At 53.1% G+C, this 17,479-nt stretch overlaps 1 protein-coding gene across 2 annotated transcripts in view; it reads left to right on the top strand.

The window, feature by feature from the left end:
- SPTBN4 (spectrin beta, non-erythrocytic 4) overlaps positions 1-17,479 on the top strand; it is a 71,867-nt gene that overhangs the window by 16,691 nt on the left and 37,697 nt on the right. For both annotated transcript variants that reach the window (XM_045846715.1, XM_045846714.1), the window contains exons 4-15: positions 321-494; positions 3,268-3,359; positions 4,381-4,461; positions 5,540-5,655; positions 7,375-7,487; positions 7,609-7,796; positions 7,882-7,999; positions 8,255-8,413; positions 9,095-9,397; positions 10,164-10,314; positions 12,724-13,651; positions 14,940-15,077. In XM_045846715.1, the coding sequence (XP_045702671.1) occupies positions 321-494; positions 3,268-3,359; positions 4,381-4,461; positions 5,540-5,655; positions 7,375-7,487; positions 7,609-7,796; positions 7,882-7,999; positions 8,255-8,413; positions 9,095-9,397; positions 10,164-10,314; positions 12,724-13,651; positions 14,940-15,077 (2,561 nt within the window). The remainder of the gene's footprint in view (positions 1-320; positions 495-3,267; positions 3,360-4,380; positions 4,462-5,539; positions 5,656-7,374; positions 7,488-7,608; positions 7,797-7,881; positions 8,000-8,254; positions 8,414-9,094; positions 9,398-10,163; positions 10,315-12,723; positions 13,652-14,939; positions 15,078-17,479) is intronic.

Here is a 17,479-nt window from a genome sequence, read left to right as displayed (position 1 = left end):
AATGGAAGGGCGGGGCTATGGCTACAGGCAGGGGCAGAACTTAACAAAACCTGGTAAAGTGATCCAGTCGGAGGTGGGGCTTCGGTGAGGGTGGTGGGGACAGAAACTTGAAGCCTCGAGGAAACTGGGTCTGGCTACGAGAAGGGGTGGGGTTCTTTAGAAGGATTGGGTCTTGGGTCTTGGATAAGACTGTAGGGGCGTGGACTGGGCGTGTACATCCAGGAGGCGTGGCTGCGGGGCCGACTTCTTTGGAAAGGGTGGGGCCCAGGGCACAGTGCTCCATACCAGGCCTCCCATCTCCCAATGCTCCGCCGCCCTAGCCCAGGCCCACTCGCGGTCGCATGAGGATCCACTCTCTGGAAAACGTGGACAAGGCTCTGCAGTTTCTGAAGGAGCAGCGCGTGCACCTGGAGAACGTGGGCTCGCATGACATCGTGGACGGGAACCACCGACTGACCCTGGGCTTGGTCTGGACCATCATCCTGCGCTTCCAGGTGATCCTCAAGCGTGCCCTGCCCAGCCAGCGGCCCAAAGTGGGGCCTTAGGAGGGCGTCCCCACCCAGTCAACCATTCATTCATTCACTCATTCACTCCCGAAAATTCTAACATGCTCCAGGAACCCTGTTCCAGGTGGTGGAAATGAAAATAATAACAATCAGCAGCAGCAGCATCACTATCATCATCCTATATATATATTTTTTACTGTGTTCTAGACACTATTCTAAGCATGTGACATTTAATACACACAACAACCCTATAAGCTGGGTACTATTTATTATTCCATTTTACCAGTGAGGAAACAAGCCCAGAGAGGTGAAGTAATGCGCTCAAGGTCACACAGCTGAGTAGTGGAGCTGGAATTCGAATACAGACAATCTCACTTCAGTTCAGTAATAAGACAGATAAATTTTCTGCCTTTGTGGACAGACGATAAACAAACCTATGAATACATAAACAAGGGATGTATGTGAAAAGGACCAGCTCTAGGCAGAGAAGTAAAAAGAGCTAGGCAAAGGAGAGTACGATAAATCAATAAAAGGGATATAAAATATAGATTGATGGTACTGAGATTTTAGACTGGGTGATCAGAGAAGGTCTCTCTGAGAAGCTGGTTGCTGAATGTCATGGAGTTGGAGGGAGAAAGCATTCCAGGTAGGGGACACAGCAGCAGGTGCAAAGGCCCTGCGGTGGGCACAAGTGTGGCACGTTGGAATTACAGGAAGACCAGTACAGCTAGATAATGGGAAGCAAGGGGTGATGGAGGAGATGATGTCAGAGGGGCTGCCAGGGCCTAGGCGATCTATGATAAGCAGTTTGGATTTTATTCTGCCTGACGTGGGGAGAAATTGGAGAGTTTTATCAAGAGGAGGAGCATAATTAGATTTAGACAGATCCCTCTGTATTGCGGGTGGTCACCAATATTGGGGGCTGGGAGCTCAGGGAAGAGTCTGGAGCTGGACCCGGGATGGGGCACAAAGAGATGAAGAGGAAGGCAGGCAGGAAAGAAGCTCAGGAGAGGAGTGGGCATGCCACAGGGGGAGGGGAGGGCCAGGGGTGCATCCAGGCCCAGGCCCAAGGCTCTGGCCTGGGGGTTGGGGGATCGTGGGGCCACCCTGAGACAGCACCAGGGAGAAAGAACAGGTTTGGGAGAGACACTGAGGTCATCTTGAGGCACAGCTGTCATAAGGGGTCCAGGATTTTAGGAGGAGACATTTAGGGATCCACCGGATCCTGGGAATGGAACTTGGAGAGTGGTTAAAGCTGGAGGCAGGTATCAGTAAAGAACGAGGGCATGAGACCTTTGGGTGGTGGGTGGGGGCTGGTAGCTGGAGCCATAAACGAGGGGTTGGGACCTCATGGGAACCCAGTTTTATACTTGAACCCAAATGCCAAACTCAGCTGCTGAGTCTAGGGCCCAAACATCGAACACCCATCCGAAGCTCTCGAACCTGCTCTAAATTCTGAGTCATTCAGAATTTTATTGAGCACCTACTATGTGTGATAACATGTAGTGGAAACGAAACAGACATTTGTTACTACAGGAAAAAAAAAGACAAATACCATGTGGTCCTGGAACTTTTACAGAGTAGTGAGTGCATTAGTCTACTGCGGCTACTGTAGCAAAATACCACAGACCAGGGGTTTAAACAACAGAAACTTATTGTCTCATCGTTTTAGAAGCTGGATGTTCAAGATCAAAGTGCTGGCAGGTTTGGTTTCTCCTGAGGCCTCTCTCCTTGGCTTGCCCACAACCACCTTCTCTCTACATCCTCACGTGATTTTTCCTCCGTGTGGTCAGGTCCTTAGGGTCTCTTCCTTTTCTTAGGAGGATACCATTCATATTAGGCTAGGGACCCATCCTTACAACCTCATTTAACCTTAACTGTCTAAGGCCCCCTCCTCCAATACAGTCAAATTGGGGGTTAGGGCTTCAACTTACAAATTTGGTGGTGGTGGGGGACACAATTCAGCCCATAATGGGGAAATGGTAAGCCAGATGAAGAAATAAACTCTATGGGCTATGATAAATGCTAAGGAGATGATAAAGCAGGGAAGGAGGATGTGAAATTTGGGTGTGCATATTGAGATTTAAAACCAAGTGGTTGGTCAAGTCCTCACTGAGAAGGTGACCTGAATACAGACCTCAAGGAGGGGTGGAGCCTCGAGGGGACCTGGGGGAAGGATGTCCCAGGCAAAAGGAAGAGCCAGCACAAAGGCCCTGGGCAGAGAGGACAGTGGTGATTTAGTGAAGAGGACAGAGGTCTCTAAAGGGGAGCAAGCTGTTGAAGGGGGACCAGAGTCAGAGCAAGAGGAGATTATGAAGAATTTTATTTTTACCCAAACTGAACTGGAGCCATGAGTTGAGGACAGGAGGCACGTGACCCGATTTGGGTGTTCACAGGGTCCCTCTGTCGTTCAAAGGACAGACTACGGGCACTGGGCAGGGGGACTAGCATGGAGGCCACTGCTTGGCTCTGGCGGGAGATGGTGGCATCTGGGGTCAGGGAAGTGGCCCAGACACCAAGGAAGGAGGCATCCCTGGAGACTGAGGCCCTGATCCACCACTGCCTTTCGCTCCCCCTGCACCCCATTGTGGACATCCTGGCCCACTTCTGAACCCACCCTCACTCTCCTGAACCCCCACCTCAGAAACTGCCTCTCCTATCTCCTCTGTCACCTGCTCCCCTCCCTGGCGGCAGGGTGGGGGTGGGGTCTCCCAGCCTCAAGCCCTCCAGGCCCCAGCAACTTTGCTGTGTATCCTCCCAGATTCAAGTCATCAAAATCGAGACTGAGGACAACAGAGAGACGCGTTCTGCCAAGGATGCACTGCTCTTGTGGTGTCAGATGAAGACAGCTGGGTAAGCCCCCCAGCCCCTGCCATCTGGGCTCTCACCTCGGGGTTCCTTTGGGGACCAGGGAAAAGGGCAGCTCAAGTCCTAAGTGTCAAAAGTTACTGTGGAACTAATAAGCTGGTAAATAAAACACATCCACTCTTCTGGCCTTGACGAATAAACTCGTATTATCAGTCTGGGAGGCCAGGTTCAAACTTAGAACTTGGAGTCCTCAGAGATCAATGCTGGAAAGTGGTGGACTGTCCCCAGCCTGCTCCCTTCTCTCCCCCAACTCCCCCGCACCTCAGAAGGCCTCGTGCACTGGTGTGCATCCGCCAGCTCCAGGTTCCAGCCACTCCCCCTGCATGAACAGCCACCTGTCAGGCCAGCAGGGCACACACCAGGGCTCGGGCAGCTTGGGTGGGAAGTTCAGGGTCCTGGGTACCTTCAGTGGGTGAAGGGGACACACAGACTCTGCTGGGCATGTGCCCTGGACTCCTGACTCTCTGCCCTTCAGGGAGGGCCACGGTCTGAAATTCAAGTGGGAGAGCATCCCCTGGGAGGAAGGAGGGAAACTGGGCTTTGTCTCTCATCCTGGGGCTGTCCGTCTGTCTTGCAAGGGCAATCTGTTTCTCCCAGTATCAGCCACTACCTCTCCGTCTGCTCTCCCTTGTCCTTATCTCTCCCTCCCCGCTTCCTCCCTTCTCTCTCCCCTCCTTTTCCCCTCATCTCTGTATCTTGCTCTCTCTGTCTCTCTATCCCTTCTTCCCTCCTTCTTTTCTTCTCTTCCTCCCTCTGCCTCTCATTTCTACTCCTCTCCCGTCTGTCACAATCTCTCTGTCTCTGTTTCAATCTTTATCCCTGTTTCTCTGGCTCATTGTATCACCTATTTGTCTGCCTACCTACCTACCTATCGATTTATTTATCTATATCTACCTATCCATCCATCCATCCATCCATCCATCCATCGATGTCTGTCTCTCCCTCCCTCTCTTTTCCCTCCTGACTCTTCCATTTCTGTTTCTGTCTCTCCCTTCCATTCTGCTAGTTACCCTGAGGTAAACATCCAGAATTTCACCACGAGCTGGCGAGACGGCTTGGCCTTCAATGCCCTCATTCACCGGCACAGGTATTACGTGGTTTGGGGCAACCCAGCCCTGCCCTGCCCCCTACTCCATGTTCCTCAGGTGCACAGACCCAGGGCCTATGTCTTCACCTCTGTGCACTCACACACACTTCCCTTCACACACAGGTGCACAGACCAGGCCACATACCCTGTGCACACACAGAAACACGTGCCTTTGCCCAGCTGTGTGCACAGGCACACACTCATGCACATGCACCACCTGTACCTGCTGCTCAGATGTCCTCAGGGTGGGGAGCTCACTCTCCTGTGGATGGTCCACTCGAGTGTGTGCACAGCTCCTCCTCCCATCAGAGAGCCCTTTCTCATGCTGCGCCCCCAGAGCCCCCTTCCCACTCCCTGCACACCTGCCCAGCCATACCTCAGAGCCTGCTGCCAGCCTGGCTGGGGGTGGGGCACCCAGATGGGTCACATCCACACCGTGATCATCCATGGGACAGACTGGGGAAACTGAGACCTAGAGGCCTGGAGGGACTTGCTCTGATATGGCAGAAGCTAGAACCCACACGTACACACTTGCATACACGTGGGGAGACCCAGCTGCACGCACACACCCGGAAACCCGCCTCAGTGATGTGGTCCAGCTAACAAGGTAGCACGGATGGAGTACTTTCTGTTCACCCAGCACTGTTCTAAGTGCTTTCCAGTAAGTCACTGACTATTCATAGACCCTATGAGGCAGATGCTATTATTATCCCCATTTTACAAATGACAATGAGGAAACAAGCACAGAGAGACGAAGTGGCTCACCCAGAGGACAGCCCGGAGGTGGCCAAGCTGGGGTGTGAGCCAGGCAGGCTGGCTGCAGACCTCACACGTCTAACCGCTGCATAGTGCTGTGTAGAACACACTGAAGCAGACCACACGCACCCTGATGTCTGACACACAGGGCCCTCACACCCACAGCAGATGCTGCGCGCACAGGGGCCAGCTTCCTCCTTGGCGGGGTCGAGTCCCTCCTGCCCCTTGCCCTGGGTGGGGCTCAAACAAGGATGACTTTCTTCCGTTTGCCCACTGGCTCTGGAGCCTGCCCACCACCTGCCCACTCTGTGCCCCTGCCCAGGCCCGACCTCGTGGACTTCAGCAAACTCACCAAGTCCAATGCCAACTACAACCTGCAGAGAGCCTTCCGCACAGCTGAACAGCACCTGGGGCTGGCACGTCTGCTGGACCCTGAGGGTGAGCATTGCATGGCCCTGGTCCCAACTACCTCCTTGGGGCTCCCAACCCCAATGCCTTCCCAAACTCAGTTCCATCCTACCCCAACACCGTCCCAGGTCCCAAGGTCATTCCAAACCCCAGCTCCCTTCCAGCCCCCTCTCCTTCCTCACCTCCAGCCTTTCCCTCTTCCCATCCCCATGTCTCTTCCTTTCTCCATCTTCGTCTTAAACCCCAGCCTATTTCCATTCTATCTCCAATGTGAGCCCCTCCCCTTCCCATCTTTAGTCATCTCCCCCTAAACCCACCCCCTTTCCCTAACCCCAGCCCCAAAGCCAACAGCATCCCCAACCCCAAACCCCTTCCTAACATTATCCCTGTCCCCATCCCCAAGTCCCACTTCCAACCCCATTCCTACCCCCAGCCCATCCCTTTGTCTGCCCCCATCCACAGCGCTGCCCTCAGCGCCCCCTTTCCCTTTCCAGTCCATCCCCAGCCCTACCCGTGAGTCCAGCCTCATCCCCAGCCCATGGTCACACTCCACACCGATCCCCCATCCCTGGAATGACAGCTGCCCTTTTCTGAGCACCTACTATGTGCCAAGCACATGGCTGGGAATGTGATAAAAACTTCTCTTTCATCCTCACACTGACCTGGTTGAACAGAATCGATCAGTTCTGTTCTAAAGTGATGAAAACAAAGGCTCAGGGGTGTGAAGTCACTTGCCAGGGTCACACTGAAAAGCACTAAACGGGACTTCCGACTCCAGAATTCATGGTCTTACCCATTCCTGTCCCTGCCGCTGAGAGCTGTATTTGGTGCTCAGCGCCAGCACACAGGGGGCGTTTGGTGGGTGTCGGTGTCACCCATGGGCGGAGTATGACGTTGTGCACTCACTGGGTGAATTAAAGTGGTCATTGGAATTTGTTGTGTCTCTCCTCCATGCGAGGCTATTCTTTCTGATACTTAGAGTGTTCCTGGGAGGCAGGCACTGTGGTTATCCTTGCTGTAACAATGGGGAAACTGAGGCTCAGAATTTAGTTGTATTTTCTAAGGGCCTGTGGCACGGAAGTGTTGAACTTGGATTCGAGCTTGTGCACCCTCCACGTCTCGTGTCCTTGACCTCAAACCACATAAAACACTCATACGATTAGTAAATATTTATTGAGCTCCTACTGCGTGCAAGGCATGGCAGGAAGAGTGGTTAAAAAGATGGGCATAGCCTGTGTCCTCATGGAGCTCAGACTGCAGATGAGGACATAATCACATCATGGACATCTAATTACAAGTTACAATAAGGAGCTTGGAAGAACTCGGAGGAAATGAGATGCTCTGAGGGACAGTAACAGGAGGAGACCAACTCTAGGGGGGTGGGCAGGAAGGCTTTTCCGAGGAAGTCTGAGCTGAGTCCTGCGGGGTGAGCGGGAGTTAGGCGCACGGAAGAGGGAACGGGGTTCCAGAGGCGAGAACAGCGTGTGCAAAGGCCAGGAAGTAGATCGTTCATCAGTGTGTTCCAAAGGTACTTACAGATGATTTCTCACTGTGGTGTGTGTGTGTCCTGCACTATTTCTCCTGTGAGGTAGATCCCCTTCGGTAAATACAAAAATGAAGGCACAGAGAGGTTGGTTACCTTGCCCACGGTCATACAGCTAGTACGAGTGGGTTCTCCCTCCCTCCCCGGCATTTCAACCCCTCTGCACTGTGCTCACCATCGCACTCCCCCACTCCCCTTACTCCCAGATGTCAACATGGAGGCTCCAGATGAGAAGTCTATCATCACCTATGTGGTCTCTTTCTACCACTATTTCTCCAAGATGAAGGCTCTGGCTGTGGAGGGGAAGCGGATTGGGAAGGTACAAGGAACCAAAGAATGGGACCAATGGGAGCCTGGGAATTGCGTGGGAATCGCGTGAGAATCGTGTGGGAATCGCGTGCCTGGAATGAGGCTGACCCCAACTTCCCCTGCCGGACCAGGTCCTGGACCAGGTGTTGGAGGTGGGGAAGATCATCGAGCACTATGAAGAGCTGGCTGCAGAGCTGCTGGCCTGGATCCACCGCACCGTGGGCCTCATCAGCAACCAGAAGTTCGCCAACTCGTTGAGCGGGGTGCAGCAGCAGCTTCAGGCCTTCACGGCCTACTGCACTCTGGAGAAGCCCGTCAAGTGAGGCCCCGCGCCGGGGCGGGGGTGGGGGGGACGGCGGCAGGTGGAAGTGTGCGGGCTGGGTCCTGAGCTCAAGCACCCATAGGTTTCAGGAGAAGGGGAACCTGGAGGTGCTGCTTTTCAGCATCCAGAGCAAATTGCGAGCCTGCAACCGTCGCCTCTATGTGCCTCGGGAGGGCTGCGGCATCTGGGATATCGACAAGGTGAGGTTGAAGATGTGGGGGAGGGGCGGGCTGCTCGGTGGCGTTGTGTGGGTTGTGCACTGTTGGAGGGAGCCGTTCTCATGGCCGACACCGTGGGCTGGGGTTTCATTCTGACGGTTTTCCAGCAGTGAAGTGTCATGAGGAAGCAACATGTTTTTTCCAGTGCCATCAGTCCTAGGAGCGACCTGAGACAGAGAAGCCGGGGCACTAATCTAGGGGAGCCATTGGAGTCTGACGGCCCCTCTGTGTACCTAGGCCTGGGGCCAGCTGGAGAAGGCAGAGCATGAGCGGGAGGCAGCCCTGCGGGCTGAGCTGATCCGGCAGGAGAAGCTGGAACTACTGGCCCAGAGGTTTGACCACAAGGTGGCCATGAGGGAGAGCTGGCTGAACGAGAACCAGCGCTTGGTATCCCAGGTACTGGGTGTGTGGCTTGGGAGGGAGGGTTGCGCTGATGCTCTGGGACCAGCTGATGCTTTGGGACTGTGTTGATCTCTTAAGTAACAAAGAAGTGTTGCATTAGGTGACAAGAGGGTGGGAAGGGAGAATTGTCCTCCTAAGTGATTGGTGGTGGTGGTGGTGGTAGGGGGCGTGGGCCTGATCTCCAGAGAAACAGGAGAGTGAGGCTGGTCTCCAAGGTAACTAGGGAACACAAAATTACTTTTTTTTTTTTTAGTAATAGGGAGACTATTTAATTATCTCCTAAGTGGCAAAGAAGGTTGTACCTGGTGTCCAGGGTAACTCAAGAGGATAGAATTGATCTCCTAGGTAACAGGATAGGGTAGGTCTGGTCCCCAATCTCTAGGGAAATGGAAGGATGGGGCTTGTTTCCTAGGTAACAACTTGGTAACAATTTTAGGGTTAGAGATGCAACAGGGGAGGGTGAGCAACTCTCTCCGGTAACAGGAAAAGGTGGAGCTAGTCTCCATAGTAACAAGGGGATGGTATGGCTGGTCTCCAGGGTAACAGTGGCAAGTAGGGCTGGTCCCCAGGGTAACGGAAACAAATAGGGGAGTTTTCCAAGTTTACCCAGGGTCAAGATAACAGGTGGGCTGCTGAGGCAGCATGAGTGAGCGTCTGCGGTCTGTCCTGCCCCAGGACAACTTTGGCTATGAATTGCCGGCAGTGGAGGCAGCCATGAAGAAACACGAGGCGATTGAGGCGGACATTGCAGCCTATGAGGAGCGGGTGCAGGGTGTGGCGGAGCTGGCCCAGGCATTGGCCAGTGAGGGCTACTATGATGCCCGGCGGGTGGCAGCCCAACGTGACAGTGTCCTGCGCCAGTGGGCCCTGCTAACTGGGCTGGTCGGTGCCCGGCGGACACGGCTTGAACAGAACCTGGCCCTGCAGAAGGTCTTCCAGGAGATGGTGTACATGGTGGACTGGATGGAGGAGATGCAGGTGGGGGCCAGACTGGGGGCCAGACTAGGGCCAAGCACAGCTGCGGTGGGCTGGTGGGGGGGAAGGATATAGGCACCAAAAGGGCTGCCAGACACGTGGAGAGGGAAGTGGGGAGAGACAGAAAGAGATAAAGTCTGGGAGACAATGAGAAACAGTGAGAAAGAGAGAGAGAGGCAAAGAAAGAGACACCAAGAGAAGCAGTTTAGACACAGATATACTGGCAAAGACAGGGACAGACACAGAGAAAAAGATTATTCTAGGGGAAGATGGTGATGAGGAGGGGGAGGCTGATGCAAAGTTAGCAATAGTAATCTAAATGGAGAAAAACACAGAGGAAGATAGAATGCACTTGAGAAAGACCAACCAGACATAGATACAGAGAAAAATGGAAAAAGGAAGGATAGAAGCAGAGAGAGAGATACAGACGTGGAGAGAGACAAGGAGAGAAACAGATAGGGATAGATATGGAGACAGTGAGGGAGACGGAGAAGTATAAGTGAGAAAGAGGTAGAAGACCACTGAAATGGAGGCATGGCGTGGGAGACACTGTGACAGATCCAGCGCCCAGAAATGTGGGGCCAGTGAGTGATGGGACATTCTGAGATTCAGAGAGAGACATATTAGGACCGAGACGAGGAGACTGAGACAGAGGTTAGAGTTTAAGTGATGGTGCAGAGGAGAGCAGAGAGCTAGTTCGGGCAGTGGGGTGGGAGAGTGGCCTCAGGGCCAAGGCCAAAAACATTCTCAACATTGCCCCCTGCTGTAGGCTCAGCTGCTGTCCCGGGAGTGCGGACAGCACCTGGTGGAGGCTGAGGACCTGTTGCAGAAGCATGGACTGCTGGAGGGGGACATCGCTGCCCAGAGCGAGCGGGTGGAGGCCCTCAATGCTGCCGCCCTGCGTTTTTCCCAGCTGCAGGGTGAGTCTGGCATTGGGGTTTGGGGAGGAGACCTTCAAAACTAATACTGTTAGAAGCCTAATGACTTTTGAGAGAGAAAAGGAAGGAGTGGGCTCCCTGTCTTTGGAGGCATCCAAACACAGACTAGGATCCCACTCCACCAGGGATACGCCACCAGGGTAATTAACACCTTGGGCAGGAGGTCAAACCACATGACTTCTTCCCGCTCTGAGAGTCAGTAGCAGTAACTCCCATTTATTGAGCACTTGTTATGTGCTAAGCCTTTACAGCCGGATCTCAGTGAATATCATGAAAGGACTGTGTAAGGTAATGTATTGTCAGGGCCTGTTCAGCAGCAAGTAATGGAAACCCAATTCAGTTAGCACAAGGAGGAAGGGGGAATGTATTGGCTGATGTAACTAAAATGTCCAGGGAGGGGTGATGTTGGCTTCAGGAAGGGCTGGATCCAGGCATGGTTTGATGATGCTTTTAAGACTCTCTCTCCAACTGTCAACTCTATGTTTGTGTCATTGTTGGGCAGTCCCTTCCCTTGGGGTGTAGACCTGGGGTCATGCAGCCCCATGTTTACAGCTCAGCAGCCTACAGACCCGGTAGAAAACATTCCCCTTATTCCCAATAGTTCTTACCAAAGGTTCAGCAGAAGCTCTCATTAGCTCACTGTGGGTTCCATCCCCACTGCTCAGCCAAGCATCGTGACCCCAGACTATACAGTCATCTAATTGGCCACATCTTTGTGACATACCCACTTAAGGACCAGGAAGGGGAGCGAGCTCCATCCAAAGACATGGACCGAGAGAGAGGCGGTGGATGCCATTACCAGAAGCAGGGGCATGGATACCAATAGGCAAAACTAAGCTGGGTCTGCTGAGGTTCTCACCTTACTGTTGTCATTCTCGTCTGGTCAAAGACCCCCCAGGAACCCCCTCAGTCAGAACAAGCTGGGTTTGCTGGCTCTTTGCACACACCTTGGGGAACCTCAGTAAGCGGCTGTTAAGAGATGCTTGTTATAGGATGTTGGGCTGGTGTCAGGTGACTTGGGGGTGATTTCACATAGTGTCTTGCTGTAGATGGGATGCAGTCAGGAAGTGGGGGCGATGAGATGGCTGCACATCTGAATCATGTTTCTCCAGGTGGTGGGAGGAACAGGAATCAGCCAAGGTGTTCAGCCCAGCCAGGTGAAAGGGGCTAGGTGGTGTTTTTGCGGTCGGCACAGTGACCTTGTTTTGGGTGCACCCACACATCGTGGCCCTGTTTTGTCCTGCTCCATCAGCTGCGGGTGCTCTGTGGACCCCTGTGCGCTGGCTGTGTGTGCTGACAGCCATCGGGGCTGCTCTTTTCTTCTGCTCCAAGGCCCCTGATCCACTGCATCTTAGCTGACCCTGGGCAAGCAGCTTCCCTCCCTGAGTCTCAGTTTCTTCATGTGTAAGATGGGCTAGTAAGGATGCTGACCTCATAGGATGGTTGAGGATTAAATGACACCGTGACATCAGGCTGAATACATGGTTGCCATTGACTATTCAGTCAGATGCCTTGCTATTTGGGTTGATTTCAGTGGATATCCAGAATTACAGAAACCCCACATTCCATCCAGGGTGGCGTTGTGACCCAGTCAGAAATATGTTTACCCATAACCCAGAGCTCACACGCACACGTGCACTCACACACCGACACCGCGGGTTTATCAAACAATGCTTTCCTTTACCTCGTGCGTTGAATTCTGGTGTTTTCCATTCACTCGGTTCCATCCCATTCAAGACATGCTGGCTGCAGCCCATTAAGTGCACTTCACCGTGTAGGGGTCACAGATTAGAGGTCTAGTAGGAAAGTGAAATATTTTAAGAAAAAGGGAATGCAGGTCATCACTGGGGTTAATTTGTAAGTCAACAGAGAATGAGAGGTAAGGAACCCAGAAAACAGCTTAAGAATAGAGCAGTTTCATTTGGCCCAGTTCTGAAGGAATCACATTTTGCACGAAAATACACTGACGGACTCTAGCGAGGATCCTCCCAATCTCAGTTTCCATCCATCTTCCAGTCAATGTGACCGTTTTCATTAGGCTGCTGCTCTGGGCTCCACCCTGTGCTGGGCAATGGTGCAACACAGTGCGATGGAGGCGGCCCCAGGCTCTGCCCTCAAGGGGCTCCCAGTCCAGTGGGGGAGATGGATCAGGCAATGATCGCCCAAAGGGTTTCAGGGCTGGCATGGGTAAGCAGAGAAGCCTGGGAGAGCCAGAGAAGGCGCTCGCTCCCCAGATTCAGGGTGTCAGGGAAGGCTTGCCAGGAGGAGGGGACCTATACCTGGCCTCTGAGGAAGCCGAGCCAAGGGCTGGGTCAGGTAGCCTGCAACACGCTCTTTTGGACGCTCCCTTGACGGTGCCCAACCGGGGATCTTCCCCTTCTCCTGGCCCAGGCTACCAGCCCTGCGATCCGCAGGTCATTTGCAACCGCGTGAACCACGTGCATGGCTGTCTGGCGGAGCTGCAGGAGCAGGCGGCGAGGCGGCGCGCGGAGCTGGACGCCTCGAGGAGCTTGTGGGCGCTGCTTCAGGAGCTGGAGGAGGCGGAGAGCTGGGCCCGCGACAAGGAGCGACTCCTAGAGGCGACGGGAGGCGGCGGGGCGGGCGCAGCGGGCGGCGCTCACGACCTGTCTAGCACAGCGCGCCTCCTAGCACAGCACAAGATTCTGCAGGGCGAGCTGGGCGGGCGACGGGCGCTGCTGCAACAGGCCCTGCGGCGCGGCGAGGAGCTGGCCACGGCCGGTGGCGCAGAGGGCCCGGGCGCCGAGACGGTGCACCTGGCGGGCTTGGCGGAGCGCGCGGCGAGCGCGCGGCGGCGCTGGCAGCGTTTGGAGGAGGCGGCAGCGAGGCGCGAGCGGCGGCTACAGGAGGCGCGAGCGCTGCATCAGTTCGGCGCTGACCTCGATGGGCTCCTGGACTGGCTGCGGGACGCCTATCGCTTAGCAGCTGCGGGCGACTTCGGCCACGACGAGGCGTCCAGCCGCCGCCTGGCGCGCCAGCATCGTGCGCTCACCGGAGAGGTGGAGGCGCATCGGGGGCACGTGGGTGGCCTGCGGCGTCAGCTGGCGACACTGGGTGGCGCTAGCGGCGCCGGGCCAATGGTGGTGGCACTCCAGGTGCGCGTGGTGGAGGCCGAGCAGCTGTTCGCCGAGGTGACGGAGGTGGCTGCTCTGCGGCGCCAGTGGCTGCGCGATGCCCTCGCTGTCTATCGCATGTTCGGCGAGGTGCACGCGTGCGAGCTGTGGATCGGAGAGAAGGAACAATGGTTGCTCGCCATGCGCGTCCCCGATTCACTCGACGACGTCGAGGTGGTGCAGCACCGGTGAGCGCGCACTCATGAGACTCCAGGGTCCCCTTCCTCACACATAGTCTCACCTTCGTTAGTTCAACAGTTTCTTTGCTCACTCAGCTGGAAGCAGGGTTCCAGTACAAAGGGAGTGAGTTAGTCCCAACCACACAGGCTGTGGTGAACAATAAATGAGGAAATACGTATAGAACACTTAGCAAATCCATGGGGACAGGGACCATTCCAGGAGCTTTTGCTGTTATTACTCCAAGGCTTATGTTCACCTGGCACAAGCTTCTCCAGATATATCCCAGCCGGGCCCCTCCATGGGCACGTCCACTACCTTGCACACATCACGTCACCTCCCTTGCTAATAAATGAGCTCCGGCCCTTGTCACTTTCCGTTAGCCCTGCTTTACATTTCTTCACAGCACTTACCACCCTGTGGCATTAGATGCCAACTTAGGAGTGAGTTAAATTAGTGGATGACCTCTCTGTACCTTTTGCTTGGAGCACCTTGTTCCTCCATTCACTCACTTGGCAGGCGCTTACTGAACTGCTGCCCTGTTCTAGGTCTTGTGCTGGGCATTGTGGGGAACACAGACAGGTTTGGTCCCTGTCCTTACCATGCCCATGGTTACCTAAGCCACAGCTTTGGGCATTGTTTTAAACAAGGGAGGGCCCGCCCAGTTTTAAAAAGATCTCCCTGGCTGCTGTGTGGAGGGTGGGTTGGAGGGGATGGCTGTGGTGGTCTGGAGACCAGAGAAGCAGCTGGGCTGGGGACCCAGGTAGGAGGGTACAGGACCAGACCAGGGCAGGAGGCAAGGCAGACAAGCTGCGAGGGGGGACAGGCTGGGGACAGGGAGTTGTCCAAATTGGGGCTTTGGCCTGGGGGAGAGGGAGCTGTTCTTGAGACGGGGACCAGAGGAAGGACAAATTTGGGAGGACATATTGAAGCCAGTCTGAGTCACACCAGGAGTGGGGAACCCTAAGGAGATGTGCGATAGGCTCTGAGGTTGGAGGTGGCTCAAAGGGAAAGAGGTTGAGACAGCAAACTGAGATGTGGGGGTCACAAGCTTGGGGGTGAGGGCTGAGGCTGTGGGGATGTGTGAGGTGGCCCAGGCAAGGTGTGAGCGGATGTTCAGAGCCCTGGAGAATCTAACATTTAAGGGACAGGTAGAAGGAACAGGAGCTGGCAAAGAAGGCCGACAAGGTAAGGCTGGAGAGTAAGAAGATCCAGGAGAAGGCAGTTTTCTAAAAGCCAATAAGTGGGCCAGTCCCCAGGGTCTAGGCCTCTCTGAGAATGTTCATCCTTCCCTTGCAGATTTGAGAGTCTGGACCAGGAGATGAACAGTCTGATGGGTCGTGTCCTGGGAGTGAACCACACAGTCCAGGAGCTGGTGGAAGGGGGCCACCCCAGCTCAGATGAGGTGCGCTCCTGCCAGGACCACCTCAACAGCAGGTAGGCGGGGCAGGGGGCTGGAAGTCCTTCTAGGCACCTCCCAGGAGTTCCCTCCATCGTCCCTCTCCTCATCCACTCAACCATGGAAATCAAGAATGTGCCATTTCAAACCCCTGAGATAATAATGGCCTGCTGGTAAATCAGCAAAATTTGAAAGAAAAAAAAAAGGTTAATACTCAGTGCTAATGCTGATGTGATAAAAATGGGATACAGTACATGCCGGTGGGCTATTAATTTATTTGTTCAGAAATAATTTATTGTATATTTAATATCTGCTGGGAATTTTCCTAAACACTTTATATACCTTGTTTAATTTCTCAACATTCCATTTTCCATAGTGAAGATTCCAAAATTCAGGACTCCAAAAGCAGTAACAAGTTAACACCTTTCCCCCAAGAACACTACCAGCAGTTCTCCCAGTGTGGGTTGGGTTCATAGATGAAGACACAGACCCAAAGAAGTGAAATGCTTACCATGATCACTCACTCATTGCTTTTTTTAAAAAAGAGATTATTTATTTATTTATTTATTTATAGACAGAGGGGAAGGGAGAGAGGGAGAGAAATATCAATGTGTGGTTGCCTCTCATACGCCCCCCACTGGGGACCTGGCTTGCAACCCAGGCACACGCCCTGACTGGGAATCGAACTGGCAACCCTCTAGTTCGCAGGCTGGTGATCAATCCACTGAGCCACGATCACTCACTCAATCTAGTAACTTGGACTCAAGCCCAATTCTGTCTGAATCCAGAGCTGGGGCCCTTAATAGCATGTATTCTGTCTTCCAAGCAACCTGTGGGGTATAAATTACCCATATTCGAGGAGAGAAAATTGGAGCTCGGAGAAGTGAAGACACTGGCCCAAGGTCACACAGCAAATTATAGCGTCAAGCCTGGATTTGAAATTGACTTTATCTAACTCCCAAAACTGTGCTCTTAAGCACTGTGCTGCAAGATCTCAACGTGTAGTGAATTTACAGCCTTTGCAGCCCTGACAGTGTTGAAGCATCAGGGCCTCAAACAATAACAAAAAGAACTACAGCCTTTAGAGGGATCATATGTCAAGTGTTTAGCCACGTGATCTCATTAAGCATTCAATGAAGTGAGCTTTATTATCCTGATTTTTTCAGATGAGGAAACTGAGGATCATGAAGGAAATGATTTGCCCAGGATCACGTGGTATATCTGGCCAGAGCAGAACTTGAACTTGGGTCCTTCCAATGTCAGAGTCTTAACCTCTTCCCTTGTGGCATGTCCATTCTAGAGGAGGGCAGAGTGACAGTTAACAAACAAACTGTCTGTTAATGAACAAGATGTTTAAAGAATTGGAAAGGTTTATGCAGGAATTAGAGTGACCTGGCAGTTAGCACAGCCAAGGCAGAGCCCCGAGGCAGAGAGGGGCTTGGCACGTTCCAGAGATCAGCTCCATGCAACAGCAGCAGCAAACGAGTGCTGTTGAAGTAGTTCATAAGGCAGAGTGCACTTGACCCTCACTACACCCCATGAGGCGGTTGCTAAGCTATGACTGTGTCCATTTTACTGATGGGGAAACTGAGGCACAGAGAGGTATTAGTCAAAAGGTGCACATCTCAGATTTGACTGCAGCCTGTCCCGCTAGGATTCTATGCTTGTAACCTGGATGACATACGGTACACGAAGGGGAACTGAGGCCCAGAGTAGTGTCATCACTGGCCTGAGGGCACAGAGCAATACATAATTTTTCCATTAATTTATTTTGTAATAAAACAGATTTGCCTTTATAGCCCTCCGTCGTCAGCACCTGGCACATAGCGCCTGACCGCTTCCTGTTCACTGGACCCAACGTATTGTCTGACGTTGTCAGCTAGCGCTTCTCACCCTCCTTGGTCTCAGGACCTCTTTTTTTTAAACTGATTTATTTATTCTTATAGAGAGGGGAAGGGAGGGAGAGAAACACTGATGTGCAAGAGACATATCAATTGGTTGCCTCCCACACTACCTCAACTGGGGGCCTGGCCCGAAACCCAAGCATATACCTGGACTGGGAATCCAACTGGCAGCCTTTTGGTTCGCAGGCTGGCACCCAATCCACTGAGCCAGGGCTCAGACCTCTTTACATTCTCAAAACCTATTAAGGACCCCAAGGAGCTCATTTTGATGGGTTATGTCTATCAATGTTTACTATATTAGAAATTAATACTGAGTAATTTAAAATATTAAGTCTTTTAAAAATAACAAAAATAAACCTATTATGTTAACATTTTTAATGAAAAAATAACTATTTTTCAAAACAAAAAAATGTAGTGAGCAGCGTGGTATTGTTTGGCATTTTTGCAGATCTTTTTAATGTCCCGCGTAATGGAAGGCAGCTGAGTTCTCAGGTCTGCTTCAGCGGTGGGTCTTCGTCACGCAGCCTCTGGAAAAT

Source organism: Phyllostomus hastatus, unplaced genomic scaffold (genome assembly GCF_019186645.2).
Source record: "Phyllostomus hastatus isolate PE091 unplaced genomic scaffold, TTU_PhHast_1.1 phas_contig_5, whole genome shotgun sequence".
NCBI lineage: Eukaryota > Metazoa > Chordata > Mammalia > Chiroptera > Phyllostomidae > Phyllostomus > Phyllostomus hastatus.
This window is presented reverse-complemented; position numbering and strand designations above follow the sequence as displayed.